General features: G+C 36.4%; 1 protein-coding gene across 2 annotated transcripts in view; it reads right to left on the bottom strand.

Moving 5' to 3' along the window:
- Positions 1 to 9,305: 9,305 nt before the first annotated feature.
- The window catches only part of LOC115676708 (phosphomethylethanolamine N-methyltransferase-like), a 34,115-nt gene continuing 22,693 nt past the window's right edge, over positions 9,306 to 20,727 (bottom strand). Inside the window, exons 1-12 of one of the 2 annotated variants that reach the window (XM_030599673.2) lie at positions 14,610 to 14,852; positions 14,369 to 14,484; positions 13,164 to 13,301; positions 12,919 to 13,056; positions 12,090 to 12,233; positions 11,537 to 11,647; positions 11,284 to 11,425; positions 10,476 to 10,756; positions 10,027 to 10,188; positions 9,869 to 9,922; positions 9,712 to 9,786; positions 9,306 to 9,611 (exon numbers count right to left, since the gene is read on the bottom strand). In XM_030599673.2, coding sequence (XP_030455533.1) covers positions 9,513 to 9,611; positions 9,712 to 9,786; positions 9,869 to 9,922; positions 10,027 to 10,188; positions 10,476 to 10,756; positions 11,284 to 11,425; positions 11,537 to 11,647; positions 12,090 to 12,233; positions 12,919 to 13,056; positions 13,164 to 13,301; positions 14,369 to 14,484; positions 14,610 to 14,622 — 1,473 coding nt within the window. In that variant the 5' untranslated portion in view covers positions 14,623 to 14,852 and the 3' untranslated portion in view covers positions 9,306 to 9,512. Of the gene's footprint in view, positions 9,612 to 9,711; positions 9,787 to 9,868; positions 9,923 to 10,026; positions 10,189 to 10,475; positions 10,757 to 11,283; positions 11,426 to 11,536; positions 11,648 to 12,089; positions 12,234 to 12,918; positions 13,057 to 13,163; positions 13,302 to 14,368; positions 14,485 to 14,609; positions 14,853 to 20,727 lie in introns of those variants that run through there. The other variant, XM_030599674.2, reaches the window with a different exon arrangement.

The raw sequence follows: 20,727 nt of genomic DNA, 5'->3' as shown, positions 1-20,727 counted from the left end.
CTAGAATGCATTTTTTATTCCAGAATGAGTTTTGGGCAAGAAAAAGAAAAGCTACTTTTTGTAGCTTCTCTCTTCCAAAATGCATTCTCTCTTTTTTTTTTCTCTTTTTCGTGGCCTTTATAACACATTTTGAGATCTCACTAATTTTTTTTTATAAAATGCATAAAAATTGAAAAATTCCAGAAAAATTCATAAAAATTTCCAGAAAATAAAAAAAAGTCAGATTTCGGGAAAATAAGAAATTTGGTAAATTTTTTTCAAAAAATATAAAAAAATCAAAAATTTCAAAACTTCACATAATGGCTTAGAAGCCACCCTTGAGTGAAATTTAAATATTTTTAGGTGTCCAAAAAAATCAAAAAATTAAAAATTTCAAAACTTCACACAATGACTTAGAATACTTGTGGTCACCCACTTTGAGTGAAATTTAAATTTTTTGAGGTCCCCAAAAAAATCAAAAATTTCAAAACTTCACAAAATGGCTTAGAATACCTTTAGCCACCCACTTTGAGTGAAATTTAAATTTTTTGAGGTGCCCAAAAAAATCAAAATATAAAAAATTTTAAAACTTCACAGAATGGCTTAAAATACTTGTGGCCACCCACTTTGAGTGAAATTTTAATTTTTTTAGGTGAAAAAAAAGTCAACAAATCAAAACAGATTTCTGTTCCAGAAATCAATTTCTGGAGCAGAATTAGTCATGTTTTATCAAACAGATTTCTCCTTCAGAAATCAATTTCTGGCAAGAATTCTAGAAATCAATTTCTGGCAAGAATTTGATTTCTGGAGCAGAATGGTTACCATTCGCGCCCTTAGCATGCGAATTTGTTTGTGGAAACCCTAAAATAGATTTTTGAGAGGTTGTGAGGGGGAAAACGTAATGGATCTGATCCAAGTTGATTGAATCAAATGATGGGTTCATCTTGATAACATCCCCATGTTTGGCCACCCAAAGATTGGGGAACCTTGTATTGTATGACCCCAAGTTGCAAGATTTACTTTGAATTTGATGCAAGTAGTTTGTATTATTGGAGATCCATCACCAATCTCTAGTAATCAAGCTCAATCCAACACTTTATATATATACACACACACATAATCGTGATAATAAAGAATCAAAAGGACAATCATGAGAACAAACTGTAGTGTCATATTGTGCTATAAAATAGCATAGACTCACTTGTATCGGCAAAACTTACAATCGTGTTTTAAAGATCACACTTTTTTTTATCTTTGTGCACCATAAGTTTCTCACAATCATTTGCAATCTTTCAATATCTTGTATTCTATCAATCATTTACATGTCAATCACGTTGTTTACATCTATATTTCTTATAATCTAACAATCATTTATATTAGACATATTTCAATTGCTGCTTTTGTGACATCCAAAATTTTCTTTGTAGTTTATGATATTTAAGATATTAAGTAGTGAGAGTTATTAAGGTAATAAAATTAGTTTAGTATTTGTCAATGGGGACCGATACGCTCCAAAATACGTATCGAATGATTTTCAAACATTACAAATTTTATTGAGTTAAGGTGTTACTTTTATGCTATACTTTTTATTAATGATTTTAGCGGTTCCAGAATAATTTTCCAATTTATCGGCATTTCAAACGAATACCGATTTCTCTGTTTATTTACCGCAATGTATAGTATATACCCAAATAACCTAATATCTTCCTCTATTCAATTAAATTATGCTATTTGGCACTATATTAGCATGAATAAATGTCTTAATTCTCACCCTATTTTTGTCACATGCCTAATTTAAATGCTTTGAATCTAAGCCCATGACATCATGCATGGCCTATTACATATTTAACTCTAATAAGTTATTATCTAAATGTAACTATAGTTATTTTTTATTATAGTTTTTAACCCAAGTCATTTAATGTGACCCCAAAATACTTTTCATTGTGGCAAAATTTTGAAAGATAAGAGACTAAAAGGCATTTCTTCTTCTTCTTCACGTGGAGATCACTTCCTTCTTCTTCTTCTTCAAGTGCAAATTTTCTTTTTCACTCTCTTTCAACAAAGAAATCAAAGTTCAAGCTCACTTTCAATCTAGTTTCTTGACAAGGTATATTGTTGGACTTCCCTTTCCTTTTTCTTTGTTAAATAAGCTTTGTTGTTTTTGTTTTAAATAATAAGATTTGTTAATTTTTAGTATCTATTTTGATTTCAAGGTGGTTAGAGGCTTGCTTTGTTGAAGATTTCACTTTGGGTAAGTGAAAACTCTAAGGACTAAGCTAGAATGATTTATTTAGTACTCTTGATCATGGTTGATTGATTGTTTGTTATTCAGTTTAGATCTTATGCTATGTGTGAGCAAGTTTCAATAGATGTATGTTAAGCTATGGTGATTGTTGAGCTTGAAGTAAAAAGCTTTTCACTTGTTTATGTGGTCCTTGAGAGATTATTAAAAGGTTTTGGTGTATTTTTGAGTAGGAAAAGTGTGGAAATGGTAAAACTAGGCATAAAAGGGTATTTTGGTAAATTTTCTTGTTAAGGTATGGTAGAATTTCGAATATACAGAAATGAAGAGGGGCTGTGAACAGTGTTATATTATGATTTTTAGTGTTAATTAGTGGGTTATTGAGTATTATTAATTAAAGGAAATCAAACCGGTTGAAAAAAAATGAATTTATAAGCTTTAGGGGAAAATTTGTAATTTTACCAAGTTGAGGGGCGAATCTGTAAAAACTGGAAGTTCTGGGGACTATTCACAGCATGTGGAACCTCATTTTGATAAGTGGTTAAGTTAGTTTTTATAGATAATTGCTTAATTAGGTCGTATGTTTAACTATGCAAAATTGGAGCAATTTGTATTAAGTAATTAAAAGTGGACAGTTTTGAAAATTTTGTAAAGTATGTGGTGTCTACATTGTAAATAAACATTTGTGTGTTTTAAATAGCATATTAATAGCATATGGTTATTAATTTATTATTATGGCTTGAGGAATTAAAAATCGAAAATTAGAGGTAAAATTATAAAATGAGAAATTTACTAGGATAATATTCTAAGTCTAAGAATTAGGAATTATAGAAATAATCTCTATTATAAGTGGTAAAGTGAGCTTAATCAAGGGGGTTTAAAATAATTAAATAAATGAAAATTAAATGAGATACTAAATTATGGAGTAGTAGTGTTTAAATGTTGTAGAACTTGCAAAAGTTCTTCTCTAATTGATATTGGCTCGGTGAAAAGAAAAGAAAAGTTCTCATGTTGAAAGGTGCATAATTAATTGATTGTCTTGTACATTATGTGAAATGTAAATAAATTGATATGTCATTGTTTGCGATTGTAATTATGAAAATACGTGACATGTTTTGCATTGTAAATAATTACGTATGTCTTTGATGTTAAGTGATTAAGACCTTTGCCACGGCTTATTCTCCATCGAGCGAATTCCCTTGTATGAGTATATGGATGAGACTCTAGAGTTAGCCAGATGTTCTACCGTATGAAACGATTCCCTACAAGGTTGAAATGATATGAAATCATATGATGATATGGCTCTTGTAGTCATGGTATAACATGACTTTGCCATGGTATGATATTAAGAAATGATCATAATCACGCGGATGTACAGTGGTGTATTTATCCTCACTAATGAAAAGGACACCCATGATGAATGGGCTGAGGCGTGGCAAAGGGTATGAATGATTCCGTTGAGTTGGTGGTGACGATGCCTCGTTAGTCGAGATGCCTTACGAATCGAGATGGTCCTGGTCAGTGACAAATGTGAATTCATATGTGTGAATCGATGAGATGTTATGTGATATTCATGATATAAAATATGCCATCCTCTTGCATATGAGTGATTGATTTTATGCAATATTATTATTGTTTCATTGATATGTCATGATTAGAAGGATAGTACCTTTATTCATGTATTATGTATTGCCTTGAAATCATAATTATTGTTGATACCAGGTTGAGTGGTGAGTAAATCTTCTACCTTAGACTTAGAGATCTCAATTATTGGGCCTCGGCTCACTCCTTATTTTTAGATATGTAGAATGGATCCTTCGCTGCCACTGCGTTTTGGAGTCCCCATGTTTTTTTATTATAATTATGAAGATGTATTTGTACCTGGATCACCAGTAGTTTAAACTAGGTGCACTTCTATAATATGGGTCGACGTAGGGTTACCAGAGTATATAATCTATCGTTATGTCGCTTGGTATGTTAATATCAAGAGCAAGTTAGTTGGACCGCTTAGAGGCTTTGATGGTTCTCCAGGGTTTGGCGATGATGGCATGTCGTCGGGTGAAGTCATCAACCTTTAGTTGATGGTTCGACAGTGTACAGGCAAGCTTTTGGGCATAGTAGAATAATGCTGAAGTTAGGCGACCCTGATCCTTCCCATAAATTATTTATTTTGTTTTTGGCTGAATGTTGTATTGTAGAACTGGTTATAATGTTTATAAAAAGATGCATATGTATTTTATTAAATTTGTATGAGAATTTTGTAAATGCTTTGATATGCTTCTGCATGTTTTAATAATTATTAGTAAAAATTGGAAAAGACATGTGTCGCGTGTGACGTTCTGGGGCGTTACAGCTTTCTTCTAAAACGAGTCTCCTTAGATAAAAATAGGGTTAATACCACGAAAAACCCTAAACTGGTAAATCTATGACAAATTTATCTAAAACTATTTTTTTTACCATAAAAAATCCCAAACTGGTATACCTGTGACAAATTTACCCTCTGTTAATTTTCATTAAATTTTACCATCAAATTGCTGAGTTGGATGACACGTGACAGGTGAACGATGTATCAGTTTGGAGTTTTACCCTCCGTTTGTCATAGGTATACCAGTTTGTGATTTTGCGTGATATTAATCCAATTTAACGGAAACTAACGGAGGGTAAATTTATCACAAGTGTATCAGTTCGAGATTTTTTGTAGTCAAAAAATTAGTTTGGATTAAATTTGTCATAAATATACCAGTTTGTAGTTATTCGTGGTCAAAAAATTACTTTTTGATAAATTTGTCATAAGCGTACCAGTTTAAGATTTTTCGTGATATTAACTCTAAAAAATACATAAGGATATATTCTAAGGAGATCTACCTTAAATATATTCTTGTTCCTATATAATTCTCAATCTTCTTATTTACAGTCAGCATCCCCTGAAACCCTTTTTTTGTGTAAAATGTAAGTATTATTTAGAAGATGAAGTACATAAGCCTAGGGGTATCCCATCATTACAAATAGAACTAATAATACGAGAAGATGGAGATAGGAAGTCTTCACATAGTAGCCAATTCAACATTAGCATGGGAAGGTCTAAAATATTTGTAGAGTGAAGCTCTACCTCTAACGATTTTTTGCACCTTAGCCAAAATAATGTGGATATCATTTGACTTGCTTTGAAAACATAAGCAATTGCACTTCATCCAAATGCAATATATGGTCTCTAAGAATAATGATACCTTAAGGAGCCTCGCCGCCAAGTCCTTGCCTTCAGTATCCCTGATTATCCATTGAAGTTCATCATTCCATCCTCCTACAGAACGCCAAATCCCATGTTGTGCCAGGATACTACGCCATGTACTTCTAGTTCAGTTGCATTGGAAGAACAAATGAATTATGTCTTCTATATTGCTCCTATAGAAATTGCATTGGATACCGACTGAAGGCATCCATCATGATACAATCTCTACTGTTAGAAGCCTATCTCTACAAAGAAATCGGCCAATGAAATTGTGTTTGCTGATACCACTGGTCCAAATTAGGTTATCCACCTCACAACCGGCCCCACTTGTCGGAGTTCGTCATGAATCTCTTTATAACAGTACCTAGAGCTAGATATGACCGAAGTTAGAGCAGGTCTCGACTTAAGAAGACCTTGCCAACTCGAGCCGTAGTGCCATTGATGTCGAGGTGCATAATTAGAGTTCCTCTACATTTGAACTGTGAACCCAATTATCCATAGGAAGACGATGGAAAATTGATGAGGTTCCAAAGCATGCATCCTGGCAATACTTTGTTTCATAATTTCAGATTGAGCAACCCTAGTGCCCCTCCCTTTGGGTGAGCGAACTACTTGCCAAGCGATTTTCTAGAATTTTTTTAAGTAAATATATTTCTATATTTATCCAGCTCAATCCAACCAGAACATTCCTCCACCATGAATTTTTTTTGGTCCACTTTTTACTCACTTTATCTATCTTGCAGCAAAAGAAAATGAAAACCATGATTATTGATAAGTCAAAATTGCAAACTATTGTTAGGTTAAATTTGTCATGGTTTATTTGCTCAGAATGTAAGGCCAATCCCATTTTGTTGTGCGATATATATTGGATGAAACACATGGTCCATGAAGGTGCAGAGCAGCCAGTGACAATTTAATTTCTTGGTGATGTCATATTGATAAATTATTGGGCCACCACATATGTGGGTTTTGCTATGATTAATTAATGTGTACATAGCCAGGGTCGTAGTCACACGCGAGCTTGCATCACTTCTGTACATTCGTTTTCTTGAATTGAAGGCTACGCTTTAGTAGGATTAGTGTTTGTACACAGACCAATTCTTCACCATAACATATATAAATGTATATACTTTTATTTTTATAATTAACTTTCTATCAATATATAATAATGATAGAAAATGAATCGCGCGAAAATTGTGATCCATACCCAAATTCTTCGGCTGAAAAATTGGGTGTTAATTCGTGCATCGTATATCCTGAACCAGCTCGATATAATCAATGTTTGAAAGGGCTTGCAAGCTTCAATAAGAGGATAGACATTAGCCGCGTGAAAAACTCGTATTATATCGCGCGTTCTACCGAGGAAAGCACGGCGCGCGTGCGCGTAGAACACCGAAACGACGTCGCGAGCAGCAACAACAGTAAGTGAAATGAATTGACGGGTCATAAGCTGCAAAGAATACTGACACTATGTTCCCTGAGCAAGCTATGTATATTTTGGCAAATAGCTAATATGCCATTCTTTTCATGTACCTATACCCCAAAAGAAATTAAATGGCACGGCTTCTGAAATTAATTATTTTTGGGACCAAAGGAGAGTTAATATTTGGTGCGGCAGATGCTTTACGACTTTACGTTAGCACTGTCCCATCTGTCTCTTGGTTTTTTACTTTAGTTTCTGTCGTTTCACACGGTAAGCCAAGGCATCAATGATATGAAATCAAAGGCTCCCCGATTCTGCGCCATGCATGCGCCGGAAACGGGTCCAGCTTCAGATCCAGAACTGTATCAAACAGCATGACTCGAGTTAGACTGAGGTCCACAAAACATTACGTGCAAAGAAGATCACGTACCAATACCATTGTCGTCGTCGTCATATGACGGTGGACCTTGGGTTGGTGTTGTTCTTTGGTTGTTCTTGGTTGGACGAGGAAGACGAGAAGTGGAATGGGAGTTGTCTGTATGGACTCAAGCTTCGATTGGAGAAGAAGTTTTTGTTTGGGGTTTGATGGTTTTCATGAGAGAGAGAGAGAGAGATATGTGGGCTCGGGCTTGTTAGCGGGAGCCGGCACGAGTAATCGTCGTCGAGCACTGCTAAACGGCTCGATCTTCAGATGCTCGAACTCAAAGTCATAAGATAACCCAATTGATCATCCATGCCTGCTAGATATGATTTCATTCGTCTCGACGTCGACATACGCCTATACGCATTCTTTTGCATAAGAGAATTTCGCTACAAAGTCCGCAAATCAGTTAACTCTAGTTTTTTTCAACCTGTGCAGGTAGCCCCGATCCAAATCATTTTGCGTGTATCTGGTGGGATTCGAACATGTAACTTTTGGTTCCCAAGTCACCTGCCTCGATCCTGCACCGACCTCGAAATGTTCATCACATATTAGTTTATTTATCCTTGAATGTTCGCAGGTACATTTGTATAGGGATTTGAGGTGTTAAATATTGCATAAAAGTAATAGTTGTAAAGCCAACATAGAAAAAGGTTTAGTAAAATCACAAAAAAGCAGATCTTTTATCTTAACGTACATTTTTCATCAGAAAATAAAAAAAAATATTTAATTAGCTTCCAATATCTGGCAAAATGGATGAGGTAAGTATTCATCGTGTATTTATTTTTTTAGAAAACCATAAATGGTCTCCAAACCATCTAAATATTAGTTGGCCCATTACTAATAGGCCCTCCATAATTGTACACATGCGATGAATTTTTTTTCTTGTCGAAATGTTTCAAGGATGATCTATGAATCTTTTTCAAGATACAATGACTGGTTTGAATCAACTGAAATCAGATGAACGATTTTGCATTTCGAGTGACAGGACAAGATCTACCGAGGTCTATTTTAATTCTTTGGAAAGATGTATTCTAAATTCTTGCCAAATTTTTAAATTGTCAATACCTATTTTACAGACGCGTCAAATCTTGATAATTCGTTCAACAATTATTGCTTCTCAGAAAAGTGAAAACATCAAACCCTAGAATACAATAATAAGAAAACAAAACATGACCACCAAGGTCAGTAATTGCAGACGAATAATGTCTAAATTTCTTCTCTACTTACTCCTCTCTCTCTTGCTTTTAGCTGCATGGAAGTCTGGAGCTTTCTCTCTACACATATATATATAGAGTGTGTGTGTGTGTGTCTTATTTCTTCTCCTCTTTATGAGGTGAAAGCTGAATTTCCAGAACTCCTTGCTAGTATGTATTGGACCGAGGCCCAATGCTGTTTTCCTGCCTTTAGGTTCTGTAGTTCTTGGTCCTCTTGAAAAGCATCTGCAGATATTCTTGTACCCACACGCAGTCCGCTTGAAGTGTGCGTATTGCAATTCACATGTTCATTTGAAATGAAAAAGGTTTGCTTTGACTCCAAGCATAACCACAGAAAACACATAAAATCCAGCTAAGATAATATTTGCAAGTCCATCATACGGTTCTTGATCAAATCATGGTGTCTGAAAAGTAATATTCGACAACGCCCAATGATTTGATCGAGGGCACTGTTAGTCATGACATTTGACAGGATGCAATGCAATTTTCTCCTTGAGCTCTTAAACTCACAAATAGGTCAAGCTCAAGAAATTGAATGTTGATCTAATGACATAATGGAAAAAAACAGAAACCGTCGTGTCATTGGCTATTGGTTTCATGGATGAACCGATGATTTGTCATTTTCCCAAATGTGAAGCACAATTTAAAGCTCCATTGTCGAATGCGCATAATAATCCTCAACTGCCCCAAGTGGATTATGCTAATCTATAAAGTACCGAAGAACACCATATATCAAGAGATCACACTAAATCCAGATCAAACATCATTGTGCCGGCAAGTATGGCCAATCTAAGTCTGTCAAGACGACATCTTATTATCAAAGTCCAAAGGAGAGTACACAGCATTCAACAGACAGGATCAACTGAACAACAAGCAAGACCAAGGGAAGGGATATGACCAGAAAGGCCCTGTCACCAACCGGAGAAAATGCCCAACAAACACGGAAATTCTATCTACTAACCCAGCAGATAATTTATTGCATGATTTTAGCAATCAACTCATCACTTTTTCTTGGCGATGAAGAGACCCCATAGTTGCTCGCCTGATGAACTCCTCGTCAGCTTGGCCTTCCAGCCCCCAACTATATCATTATAGTCTTCCTGCATATTTTAGGACCACCAGGGAAACAGAATTTAACACCATAGCAAGTTAATCCAAAGCTTTTTGCAAAGTAAGACAAAAAGGTTATGGAGAACATACTTCAGAAAAGTCGCTGATGAATACATCTTTTTCCTTCTCAACAGCATTTAATTCTTTCTCCAGAACTTTCATGAACTGAAAGCACAAGCAAGGGATTTGTTTCAGAATGGAAAACAATTTGCACAACATGGCAACACACCAAAAGATTTATACAGACCAGGTCGGTACGATCCTCTGCTATGACCTCAGCAAATCCAGCATCCCTAAGCATCTGCATGTGGTGAAAAAAAAAACAGATTAAATAAGCTTGATGTGTTAAGGATAAATTTGTTGGCACAAAGCACAAACGAGATGTTGTCAACATGTTAAGCATACCTGACCATATGCCTGTAACTCATGGAGATCATACCCTCTTTGTTTGATATATGCCGCGAACTCTGGAGAAGGAGTTCCAGCATGTTTGCAGTAATCACTAATGAGAACTTTACCTCCAGGCTTCAACCACTTAAAGAAGGATCTGAATAGTGCTGGTTTGTCCTGGAAATAGCATTCAAATAGAACTCAGCACCGAGGAAGCACATACATACTTCTACATAAGAGGAGACGAATTAACAAGAAGTATTGTGCATCCATATATAATCTCCAACCAAAATGTTTCTACATTGATTATTAGAAATCAAGTGACTTCATGGAAATTGTACAAAATTGTAGATGACAAAAATAGATAAACGAGTGCCAAATCAACTTGATTTACTATGCCACAAGTCCAAATCTTGTTTTGAAAAAGTGAAGTCACTTTTTTTACTTTGGAAAAGAAAACTTACTTGAATATGCAGCATTGTGTCACGACTGTAGATCACGTCAAATGTATTATCAGGGTAACTTTTCTTGGTGCAGTCGGCAACCTCAAATTCAACAGAGCATTTGAGTCCAATGGCACGCTCGAGAGCAAAGGAGATCATATTTATGGAAAGATCAATGCCAACGACCTCGACATCAAAATTCTCTGCCATGTAGAAGTCTCCTCCACCAATGCCACACCCAACATCCAAAACTTTCTGATCGGGCTGGAGTTCCAGCTTTGCCACGAATTCTTTAGTTGTCTCTGTTATAAATGGTAGTGCTTAAATTAGTTAACCTAAGACCAAAGAGAGACCTCAGATTTGAGTAATCCCAGAGATCCATTAAATTTGGTTAAGTTCATGGGAAGTCAAGGTGTCTCAACATGGAAGTATCACGAAGTAAAGCAATACATGTTAATTTGGCCAAGATTTCAAGTAACATTTATTTAATTACTATGCATTCGTCAAACTGAAGCATTCTCTTTTCTGAGTCATACTGGTACTGCCCCCTAGAAATCATAAAGCTAATGTTACACACTACTATGTCACATCTGAGAGCATTGGGGTGGAAAGCTTCCTACGAAGATCACTTCACTCGTGATTACTCGTCAAAGGACTGACAAGGTACAGCACTATTCTAGGTGAAAGCTTCCAGTTTCTTAACTTGTGTGGAATGGCAGCAGTTATTCATCCTATTTTTAAATATAGCAAGTTCTCTTTTGAATTTTCACACCAAATAAATGAAATTGGATATAAAAATAGATTGTTTTTTTTTTTCTCTGAAGCATACCAAGCCCGCCTGTGCTCACAAAGCCTTGCCCAAAGACACGCTCATAACGTAGTATGCCACTACACTTATACTGAACATTGTCCAAGAATCGCTGAAAGCCTCTATCATCCTCTGACTTGACTTTCTGCCATGTCCAGCAAATCTGCATCAACGATCATGTTGCCTGTGTTATTATTATATCTACTATCCACAAAGCTGTAACTGGAAAAAAAAATCAAAAAGCTGAAAATGAAGTTTCCTGAGTATCACTTGCCTGATTCTGATTCTTTTTGCTTCTCACATAAGCTCCAATACACTTGCAACCAGCAAGAGAAAGTTCAAACAAATCTCCAGATGCATCACGCATGTGGCATTCTTTGAAAACCTGCAACAGAATGTGAACAAACTAAAATATCCACTAACATATCTACTAAAATATCTGGCATGGATACACTTATTTACTTCAAAATGCGTACACTGGAACCAGGCATAAAGTGACTAGAAAAGTTCTGCAAATCCCTCAAGAAATATCTTGAATTTGTGCAACCGACACATGCATCAAAGTAAATCTAAAACATATTTACATCGTGTCTCCCCCTGTTTCTACAGTGAAGAATTTTTTTTTTGAAAATATGGCTTGCACAGAGGGAGCTTTCTGGAGAATGGAAATGTGAATAATTAACAAAAATTTGAGATGCAAATTCGATAATTCTCAGCAAATGATCTTTCCCCGTAGTAATTCTAATCTGTCAGAACATAAATTGTCAATGTCAATGTCAAAGTCTTTCTTTTTAAGAAGCATTGGAAAAACTAATCCAAGGACAAACCTTTGTGTAGAATCTGGGTTCTCGATAATGGGTTGGGTTATATTTCCTCTTAGAGTCTCCAGATTGATGGAAGCAAGATTCACGGAAAAATATATATCCACCAACCTTCAACCATTTGGTCATCCTTTCAGCCAAATTCTCAACCTGTAACAACACAACATGTGTTTAAGAAGAAGGTAAGGGAAAAGATATAATCCTTCTTTACTTCAAACAACTAGGGACAAACCTATTCAGCCATGAATATTACACAAAGAGAAGTATAAAACTGGTTGTAACAACAGCACTAGATTAAGGTGGCACAAACAAAAGCATAAAGTCAATAGCCATAAAGGCAGCAGTCATGCTCAAATTTATTAACATAAAGCTACGCAACATTTAGGAGCACTAAACTTGTACAACACGTACAAGCAGATAACCATGATGAATATGCACAATTGGGATCCAAATGAGTCTTATAACCAAAGGATATTTTCAATGGAAACATTCAGAAAGATCTTTTTTCAATTTAACCTAACCACAGAGAAATAAAGAGAAATTCAGAATATACTCAAATCATTACACTGGATCACATAACCAATAAACCGGTGATGATTACCCACAAAAAGTTCTGTACAGGGGAAAGTACCCCTGATAGTATATTTCGATGCAGCATAAACATCTCTCATGACTAAGACATGATCCAGCACTCGCAAACTTTCTAAATGGAGAGAATATTTACAAGATGGATCGACTTCATGGTAAATGATGGTCACCGATTTTCTTACTGCGGTCATGCTCTGTTATCAACAGTTTATGCAGGAAAAGAATACATGAAGAAAACGACTATCACCTCCGTGTCTGAAAGATACATTAGTAACCAATTTGAGAATATCAAGTCTACAGAATCTTCTGCAATTTTCAAATCCGGGGATGTCACATCGGCACATTGGAATTTGACATTCTTATGATGCCCGTTGATGCTCTCATTCTGTAAAACAGAATTTGAAAAATGGATTCAGACGGCCCATGCAATAGATTACAGTATGCTCTTTAAGAGATGCATTATCTAAAGCTTTTCATTTAGAGGCACGTTACCTTCTTGATTGCACCGTCAATGAAGTCGAGAGCCAAAAGCTGACCAGCTTTCTGGGCTAACTCACCAGTAAATCGACCAATGCCAGCCCCAAGTTCCAGAACTGATTTTCCCTCGTATGGTGGGAGTAAAGAAAGGATCTGCAACCCAAGCAGCCATATAAGTTTATGGACAAAATCATGTGAAGCTAAGTAACACAGAGCATTAAAGCAGATAGCAGGCATTTCGCTCCATTTTAACACTCGTGCATATCCCACTCAGCATGGTGTAATGGTGACCATAGCCTTTTTTTATCCAGCAAAGTTGGTCCAGCTGGACATGACTGCTGTTGTGGCTGCCACCTCAAGTCAACAAATATGGGAATGCCTAATAACTGAGGTACATGGAGAAAAACCCACGTCTTGGCTGATTATGACCATTGCTGCTGGAGTTGCTCGAGTGAAGTATTTTCTTCATGCGGATATTCACATGTTTATTCTTTCCCCATATTATTAACCCAAGGAATTGAAGACGATTAATCTCACATTGTAGTTCGATTCAACACAAGCAAGTATTGATCTTTCTTTATTCTTTTTGGATGAAAGCAAAGTTGCATAGTTTTACCATGAAGTATATTCTTTTTCCTTTAAAGTATAAGGGATGGAAAAGTTCCACCCAAATCCAACATGTGTTAATCGAGCAACGCAAGCCGGATCCTCGAATGTCTGTGTGATATATATAATGGAGCCGAGTGAACAAAGTTGCATTCCCTTTTCCCAAAGAAAAAAGAACAACCTCAAATCACTGGCAAAATCTTTGGCTGTAAGGGGATTGTTATAGTTCCTGGGATTGAGAAAAACAAGGGACAGTACTGTCCAGTAGAGTGTTTGCATGAAGCCGTCACGCCTAAAAAGTAACATGTCCAACAGCCTCCGGGGTGGATTGACGATTCTTGCAATAATAGTAGTAGTAGTAGTAGTAATAACGATAACAATAAAACAAAGGGAGATAAAAGGAAAGGAAGGCATCAATCGATTCTCGCATCAACTGAAACCTTCAAAAGTGACAATTGCCTTAGAGATTCCGACGAACATTACGCGAGCGTCGCCATCAGAACCACAAAACCAACAACAGCCCATTTCCACCAACAGGAACTAAACTCAAATCGCCACCATTTCCACAAACTTAGGAAATCACGAAAATTTCAAGAGAGGGACAGAGAGGGTACCTCGGGGCGCTCTTCTCTGTCGAGATCGGAAGCTTTGGAGTCGAGCATCATGGCCTCGACGGTCAGGTCCGCCGAGTGCTCGACCCAGTAGCTCTTCTGCACCTGGCGCTCGTCTCCTGACAAGATCCCAAGCCCAAAACTCGGTCAGCATTCCGCGAGCCCACAAGAAAATACAACAAAACAACGCCAACCCAACAATCTCCGACCACAAGAAAGCAGAGAGAAGCCAGAGGAACGATACCTTGGGCAGCCATTGTTGCAGGGGAAGGTGGCAGGCGAAGGTTGAAGGGAAGAGCGAGTGAAGCGGGGCTCTAACTGCACCCCTGAATGGCGAGGCGAGACCTAGAGAAGCTCCTGGATCTGCGGTCGTGGGCTCTCCCTCTCTGCTGCATAGGCCGCACGATCTGTCTCTCTCTCTGGTCTCTCTGCTGTCGTACGTGCGTTCACGAGCGAAGATGGGGCGATGGCAGTAGCATTCGCGCAATGCGTATGCTTTTATAGAGGGAGGGAGGCAGCGCGCAGCACCGCCCCCAGGCGGCCAAAGTTTTCATTTTTTCTCTCTTTGCCTCTCTCTCTCTGTTTACTTTTCTCGTCGCCGACGACTCGGCGCAAATAGTTCAACAATACCCCCTGTTTCTTTTGGCCTAATTCTCTAAAGAACTCCCTAATTTTAGATCAAGTCCTAAATCTACCCCGAACTTTTTTTATCTCAGAAAAAATCCCAAACTTTAGGTTTAGTCTCAAATCTACCCCGAATTTTATTTTGTGCAAAAACAATCACCAAAGTTCAATTTATTTTACAAAATATACCCCAATGATTTAGTCCAAACTTGATGTGGCATTTTCACGTCGATAACAGATCCACATCAACAAAGTAATGGGGCTTTTTTTTTAGACAAAGAAAAGTTCGGCGCAAATTTGGACTGAGCCTAAAAATTAGATTTTTTTTAAATAAAAAAAATTGGGGCGGATTTGTTATCGTCTCTAACTTTCATATCATAGAATGGTATTATTTTGAAGAATTTCAACAAATTTTATTTGGTTTGATTTGTTATTGAAGTGAAAATACGACATCAGTATGTACCTATCGCTCTATTGCTTTGCTGACGTGGATTTGTTATTGATATAGAAGTGCCACGTCAAGTTGGGACTAGATCATGAGGGTATATTTTTGAAAATATATTGAAATTTGCTGATTTTTTTTTACATAATACAAAATTCGGGGCAGATTTGTGGCTGAACTTAAAGTTTGGGGTATTTTCTGAGACAAAAAAAACGTTTGGGGCAGATTTGGGACTGGACATAAAGTTTGGGATATTTTCTAAGACAAAAAAAAGTTCGAGGCAGATTTGGGATTTGACCTAAAGTTTGGGGTTTTTTAGGAAATTCACCCTCTTTCTTTTAGGGTTAATAAGACAAAAAATCATAAATTAGTATACATGTAATAAATTTACCGCAAATTAAATTTTTTACAACAAAATATCCAAACTAGTGTACTTATGATAGATTTACCCTCCGTTAGTTTTCGTTAAATTTTACTGTCAAGTTGTTGAGTTGAATGACACATGGCAATTGACAGGTATACCGATTTGGGTACCCAATGTTTGTCGCAAAATGTACCAGTTTATAATTTTTCATGGTATTGATCTAATTTAATGGAGATTAATGAAGAGTAAATTTGTCACAAATATACCGGTTTGGGATTTTTTGTAGTAAAAAAATTACTTTGTAGTAAATTTGTTACAGGTGCACCGATTTGAGGTAACCAAAAAATTAGTTTAAGGTAAATTTACCACGAGTATATTGGTTTGGAGTCGTTTGTGGTATTAACCCTAAAATATATTCACAAAATTTTTTTTTTCCAAAATTGCCTTTAAAACTTTAGTTGCAATAAATTGATCACTCTCATTATAATGACTACTTTTCTTGCACTCACCACTCATTTTCTTCCGATTAGATTTGAACTTGCATTTTAAAATACTGTGGGTCCTGTTTAGCAGAAAAAACGTTTGTTTTAATGAATTTTATATGCCTGGTAATGTCATTGATTACGTGTAGAGTTTCTCTAAATCATTATAATAATGACTATTGAAAATTTTATAATCGTTACCACGTTCCTATATTTTTTATATTAATATATTTATGAACTAAGGATTTGGCTTCCGTGTTGTTCGAAAGAGGGGGATTCATATGAAATGGGATAGAATTGAATTGACGATTTTATATCCAAATGTGTATCCCGATTTTACGGAAATGAAAAAAAAATCATGCAATGGGTATGCTACTAGTTAGTATTAGAGCAAGACCTCTCCAAAATAATCAAAGTTGTTGATCACATAGAACCTATATTGAGATCCATATGATCAAACAACTATGATGAGCTTGATCCATGTTGATCTTGGTCTAGACAAGAGTTTACCCTCTTAAACCCTGGTAGATGTCCGACAAAAAAAAACACTTTGGTAGATGTGCCGCTCGAGAATGGATCGGGCCCTAGTAGGATAAAGTGATATTTCTAGCGGGCTTATAAGATGACGAGAATTTAGAGGGGTACCCGAATCACACCTCAAATTGAATGCTCATTAACCTACCCATTTAGCTTGCGCCACAAGTACCTAACTACACTTTTGGGTGAGTTTGAACCAGGGCGGCTAGGCTCACCTAGCCCGCATAATTCTTATGTAATTTTTTCACGATAGGCGGGCTTAGGCAATTTTGTTAACCCGGACTCGTCCATCGATCATATCTATTAGCAGGTGATATGTGTCAATAACGACGAATACGCCCAACACTTTTTTTTTTTTATCAAACTACGCCCAATACTTAAGTGAGAGTTTATTACACCTTAACACAAATTACAACGGAGTCACAAACTTAGGATTCCGATCCCAAATTGCAGTAAAAATAGCACAATGCCAAGAATTACAGCATAGTCACAAACTTATTTTCACACGAATATTTGTGAATGTCGTACTATCGTCACGAGATTTCGTAACTTTATTCTTGTGATGGACGACCTTTTACCACGTGATTTGGTACACGGAGCTGACATATGTTCTTGTTGATGGTGGGCCATATAAAGCAACGTGAGGCCTACCTATGTGTCTTATGTACGCAGCTATCTGCATGAACTCTTTGCAATAATTTAGATTCCAATAATCAACGATAGTACAGCTAGTTGACACATAAATTAAGGACCATTTTTATATAGTGATTTATCATAAATCGGGAAAGAGACTTGCTACAATATCCAACGCGAAAATTTAAATTATTAGGTGAAAGAGAATTAGATGTGCACAAGATCCACTGAAAACTTGAAAAGCCGTTGTTAACTAAAATGCAAATAAATAACGTAGTTGTCGCTATGCAAACATGAAGTAGGTTATGCATAATGGCGCCCGAAATTGGACTCGTGGCGTACTTTGAACCCACAGACATTGCAAATTTATTCTTGTAATAAAGGAGCTAATCTCTGCTGAATATATACGAACACCAAAATCACTGGAATATTCACAAGCAGCGCAATATATCTCTGTGTACTAGTCGGACTCAGGACTTCCGACCTACTGAGCAATGTATGTGCGACGACCGATTCTTAGGGACAAGTCCCCTCCTCTTTCTTAGTTTCAATTCACCCCTCCGAAGTTAAGCCCAACAAAGGAGGTCGACAGAATCGAATCATCGAGTCACACTACGGATGGCAATTTTGGTCACTCCAATAATAAGCGTGTCATATTCAATATCCAATAATATACATAGCGGGACCCGGCCGACGATGGCTCCGGGTTCCGGCTTTTCAAAAGTGGGAAGCAGCGACGGGCAAAGATGGCAAAAAAGGGCCAAACATGAATGTGCCCGTCGCCACGGGAAATCCTTCTGTCGCCATCCACCAAATTTCATCGCTATTTCCCAACCCCCACCAAAATCTTGAAAAGTCACCAATCAAATTTGAAATTATTAACGAAAGAGAAAACGAATCGTTCTTGGCCATATGCGTGGAACGATGGCAATAAACAATTTCGGAATACGTGGCCCGAATCGTTTTTGTCCGCATTTGGGTCGGGTTGTATCTTGATCCTATGATTAAATTAAAAAAGAAAGATCTCCTGAGTCCTAGATCTAATGAGCTGCTTAGCGAGGGCGTGAATCTCATGTCCAGATCACATTAGACCTGCCAGACGGGAGGATCAGAATAAAAAATGGCCCGATCCAAATTGACCCGTTTTTATATACTATAATATAGTGACTCATACCCGACCCAACTCCTTTTGCTAAAACACTTACTAGGAAAACTCATATCCAAACTGATGCGAAAGCACAGAGCGAGCAAGCGAGCGCATGATTGAGTGAGGGCGAGAGAATGGAGATTGGGTCCAACTTCTAAGTAAGTTGTTAACCCATTTAACACTCATGTTATTTTGAGTTTTATCATCCTAAACACATCAATGACTCATTTGTTGAATATAACTAATTCATACAACAACTCAGCCCATTAAAGACAAGTCTAAATCACATGTCCCAATAAAATTAAAAAAATTCACACTTGATGGTATCGATTGATCACATTGACTAGCCTTATAACCATCCCCCACCAACTTTGCATTTTAAAAAAAAAATACTCGCAAACATATATAATCGAGGATTGATACCATTAAAGAGTTCCAAAATAATTAATTTTCATCTCGCGAAGAATCCTCGACCGGGACACCTGAACCGAATCTATCCGTTTTGGATATGATGCAAAAGGTAGATTTTGGATTTGGCTATCGATTTGAGATTTTTCGTGAGACGAAAATTGATTTAGGGTAAAGGCGTGATGAGATTATTAGTTCGGAATTTCCGTGAGACGAAAATTAGTTTGGGATAAATGTGTCGTGTGGTATCATTTTGAGAATTTAAATGGTATTAAAACTTAGAAATTTAACTCGCTTTTTAGTGTATGATTGTACCTTTTTCAAAATATTTTTCTTTTGTCCATCCAAAAGCCTATATGCTAAAAAGGAAAATGACACCAATGATTCCTAAACAATGACCCAATATGCAATGCGGTTCATAAAATTTTAATTTATTTAATGTGGCATCTGGACAACGTGGAATATTTTCATATAGTTCATGGACTAAGTTGAACATGTAATAAAAGTCCAAAGATTACATTGAACAAATTAAAAATTCAGGGATCGTACTGCACATTAGGCTAAAGTAAATGGATTGTATTGAACAAATTAAAAATTTAGGGACTACATTGCACATTGAGCTAAAATTCATAAATCATTTGCGTCATTATTCCATATTATAACGAGTTCCTTGGTGTAGTACAACAAAAAATAATTCAAGAAAAAGGGAATAATTTTTTAATTTATCTCCAATTTTGTTTGATCTGCGGGTTGTATCTGGGAGTGGTGACATGCTATTAGCGGACGAGATACTCACTTGATTCAGTGGGTCCCACCGTCGGTCGGCCAATCTCCGCTTGCGACGAATGATTGTCCTGTTGTGCCCTATTCAATGATTCTACCCCGATTCCTTCGGCCCACTTGAATTTATGTGGGGGCATTTGGTACCAGAAATCACAAAAGAAAAGAACAGAAAAGAAAGGTCATTTTCCAAAAATAAATAAATAATATTTTTATTTGCATAATGCATTTGTGACCTTAAAAAATAAATTGTTTTTATATGTTAATAGAGAATTGAGAGGCACAAAAATGAAGCTTGGCTGACTTAATGATCCGGGGGAGTGAACGTAGCGCTTTTGAATAAGTGAATCCGTCGCTAAATTCAATTCGCACGTCACGCAATATGTGAATTGGTCGCAACAGGAGATTTTAGTGTACTCAATGATTGTAACTACCAAAATAGATGGCTCGCTTCATTTGGAAGAAATTAAAAGGAAAAAAGGATCATACAAAATAAAAATAATAAATCATAGGTTAGAGTTTCTTACATAACGACAGATAATGATGAATCTGATTTTGTCTTCTTCTTTTTTTGAAAAAAGTTTGATAGATCCGTATGCAATAATATATCGGGTACACCTTCCAAGCTCAAAATTTATCTTAATCAAAAAGTATTTATTTTGATTTTTTTTTTTCGAAAAAGGATGATAGATCCCTTTGCAATAATATATTGGGTACATTTCCGAAGCTCAAAAAATTTTATTAAAAAAATAAAAAATTTAATCAGAAGATGTCCCCTCGAGATGCGTGGAGCTGCTTTGATTTTAGCGAATCAAGAAGATAATATTTTGCCAAACCTAACTTTAATAAAATAGGTTTTCAGAGTTAATATATGAAAATAGTAATACCACGAAAAACTCTAAATTAATACATTTATGATAAATTTACTTTAAATTAATTTTTTGA

This window comes from Syzygium oleosum, unplaced genomic scaffold, assembly GCF_021117445.2.
Source record: "Syzygium oleosum isolate NSW1041296 unplaced genomic scaffold, Sole_v2.1 Sole_v2.17, whole genome shotgun sequence".
In the NCBI taxonomy this organism is placed as follows: Eukaryota; Viridiplantae; Streptophyta; class Magnoliopsida; order Myrtales; family Myrtaceae; genus Syzygium; species Syzygium oleosum.
This window is presented reverse-complemented; position numbering and strand designations above follow the sequence as displayed.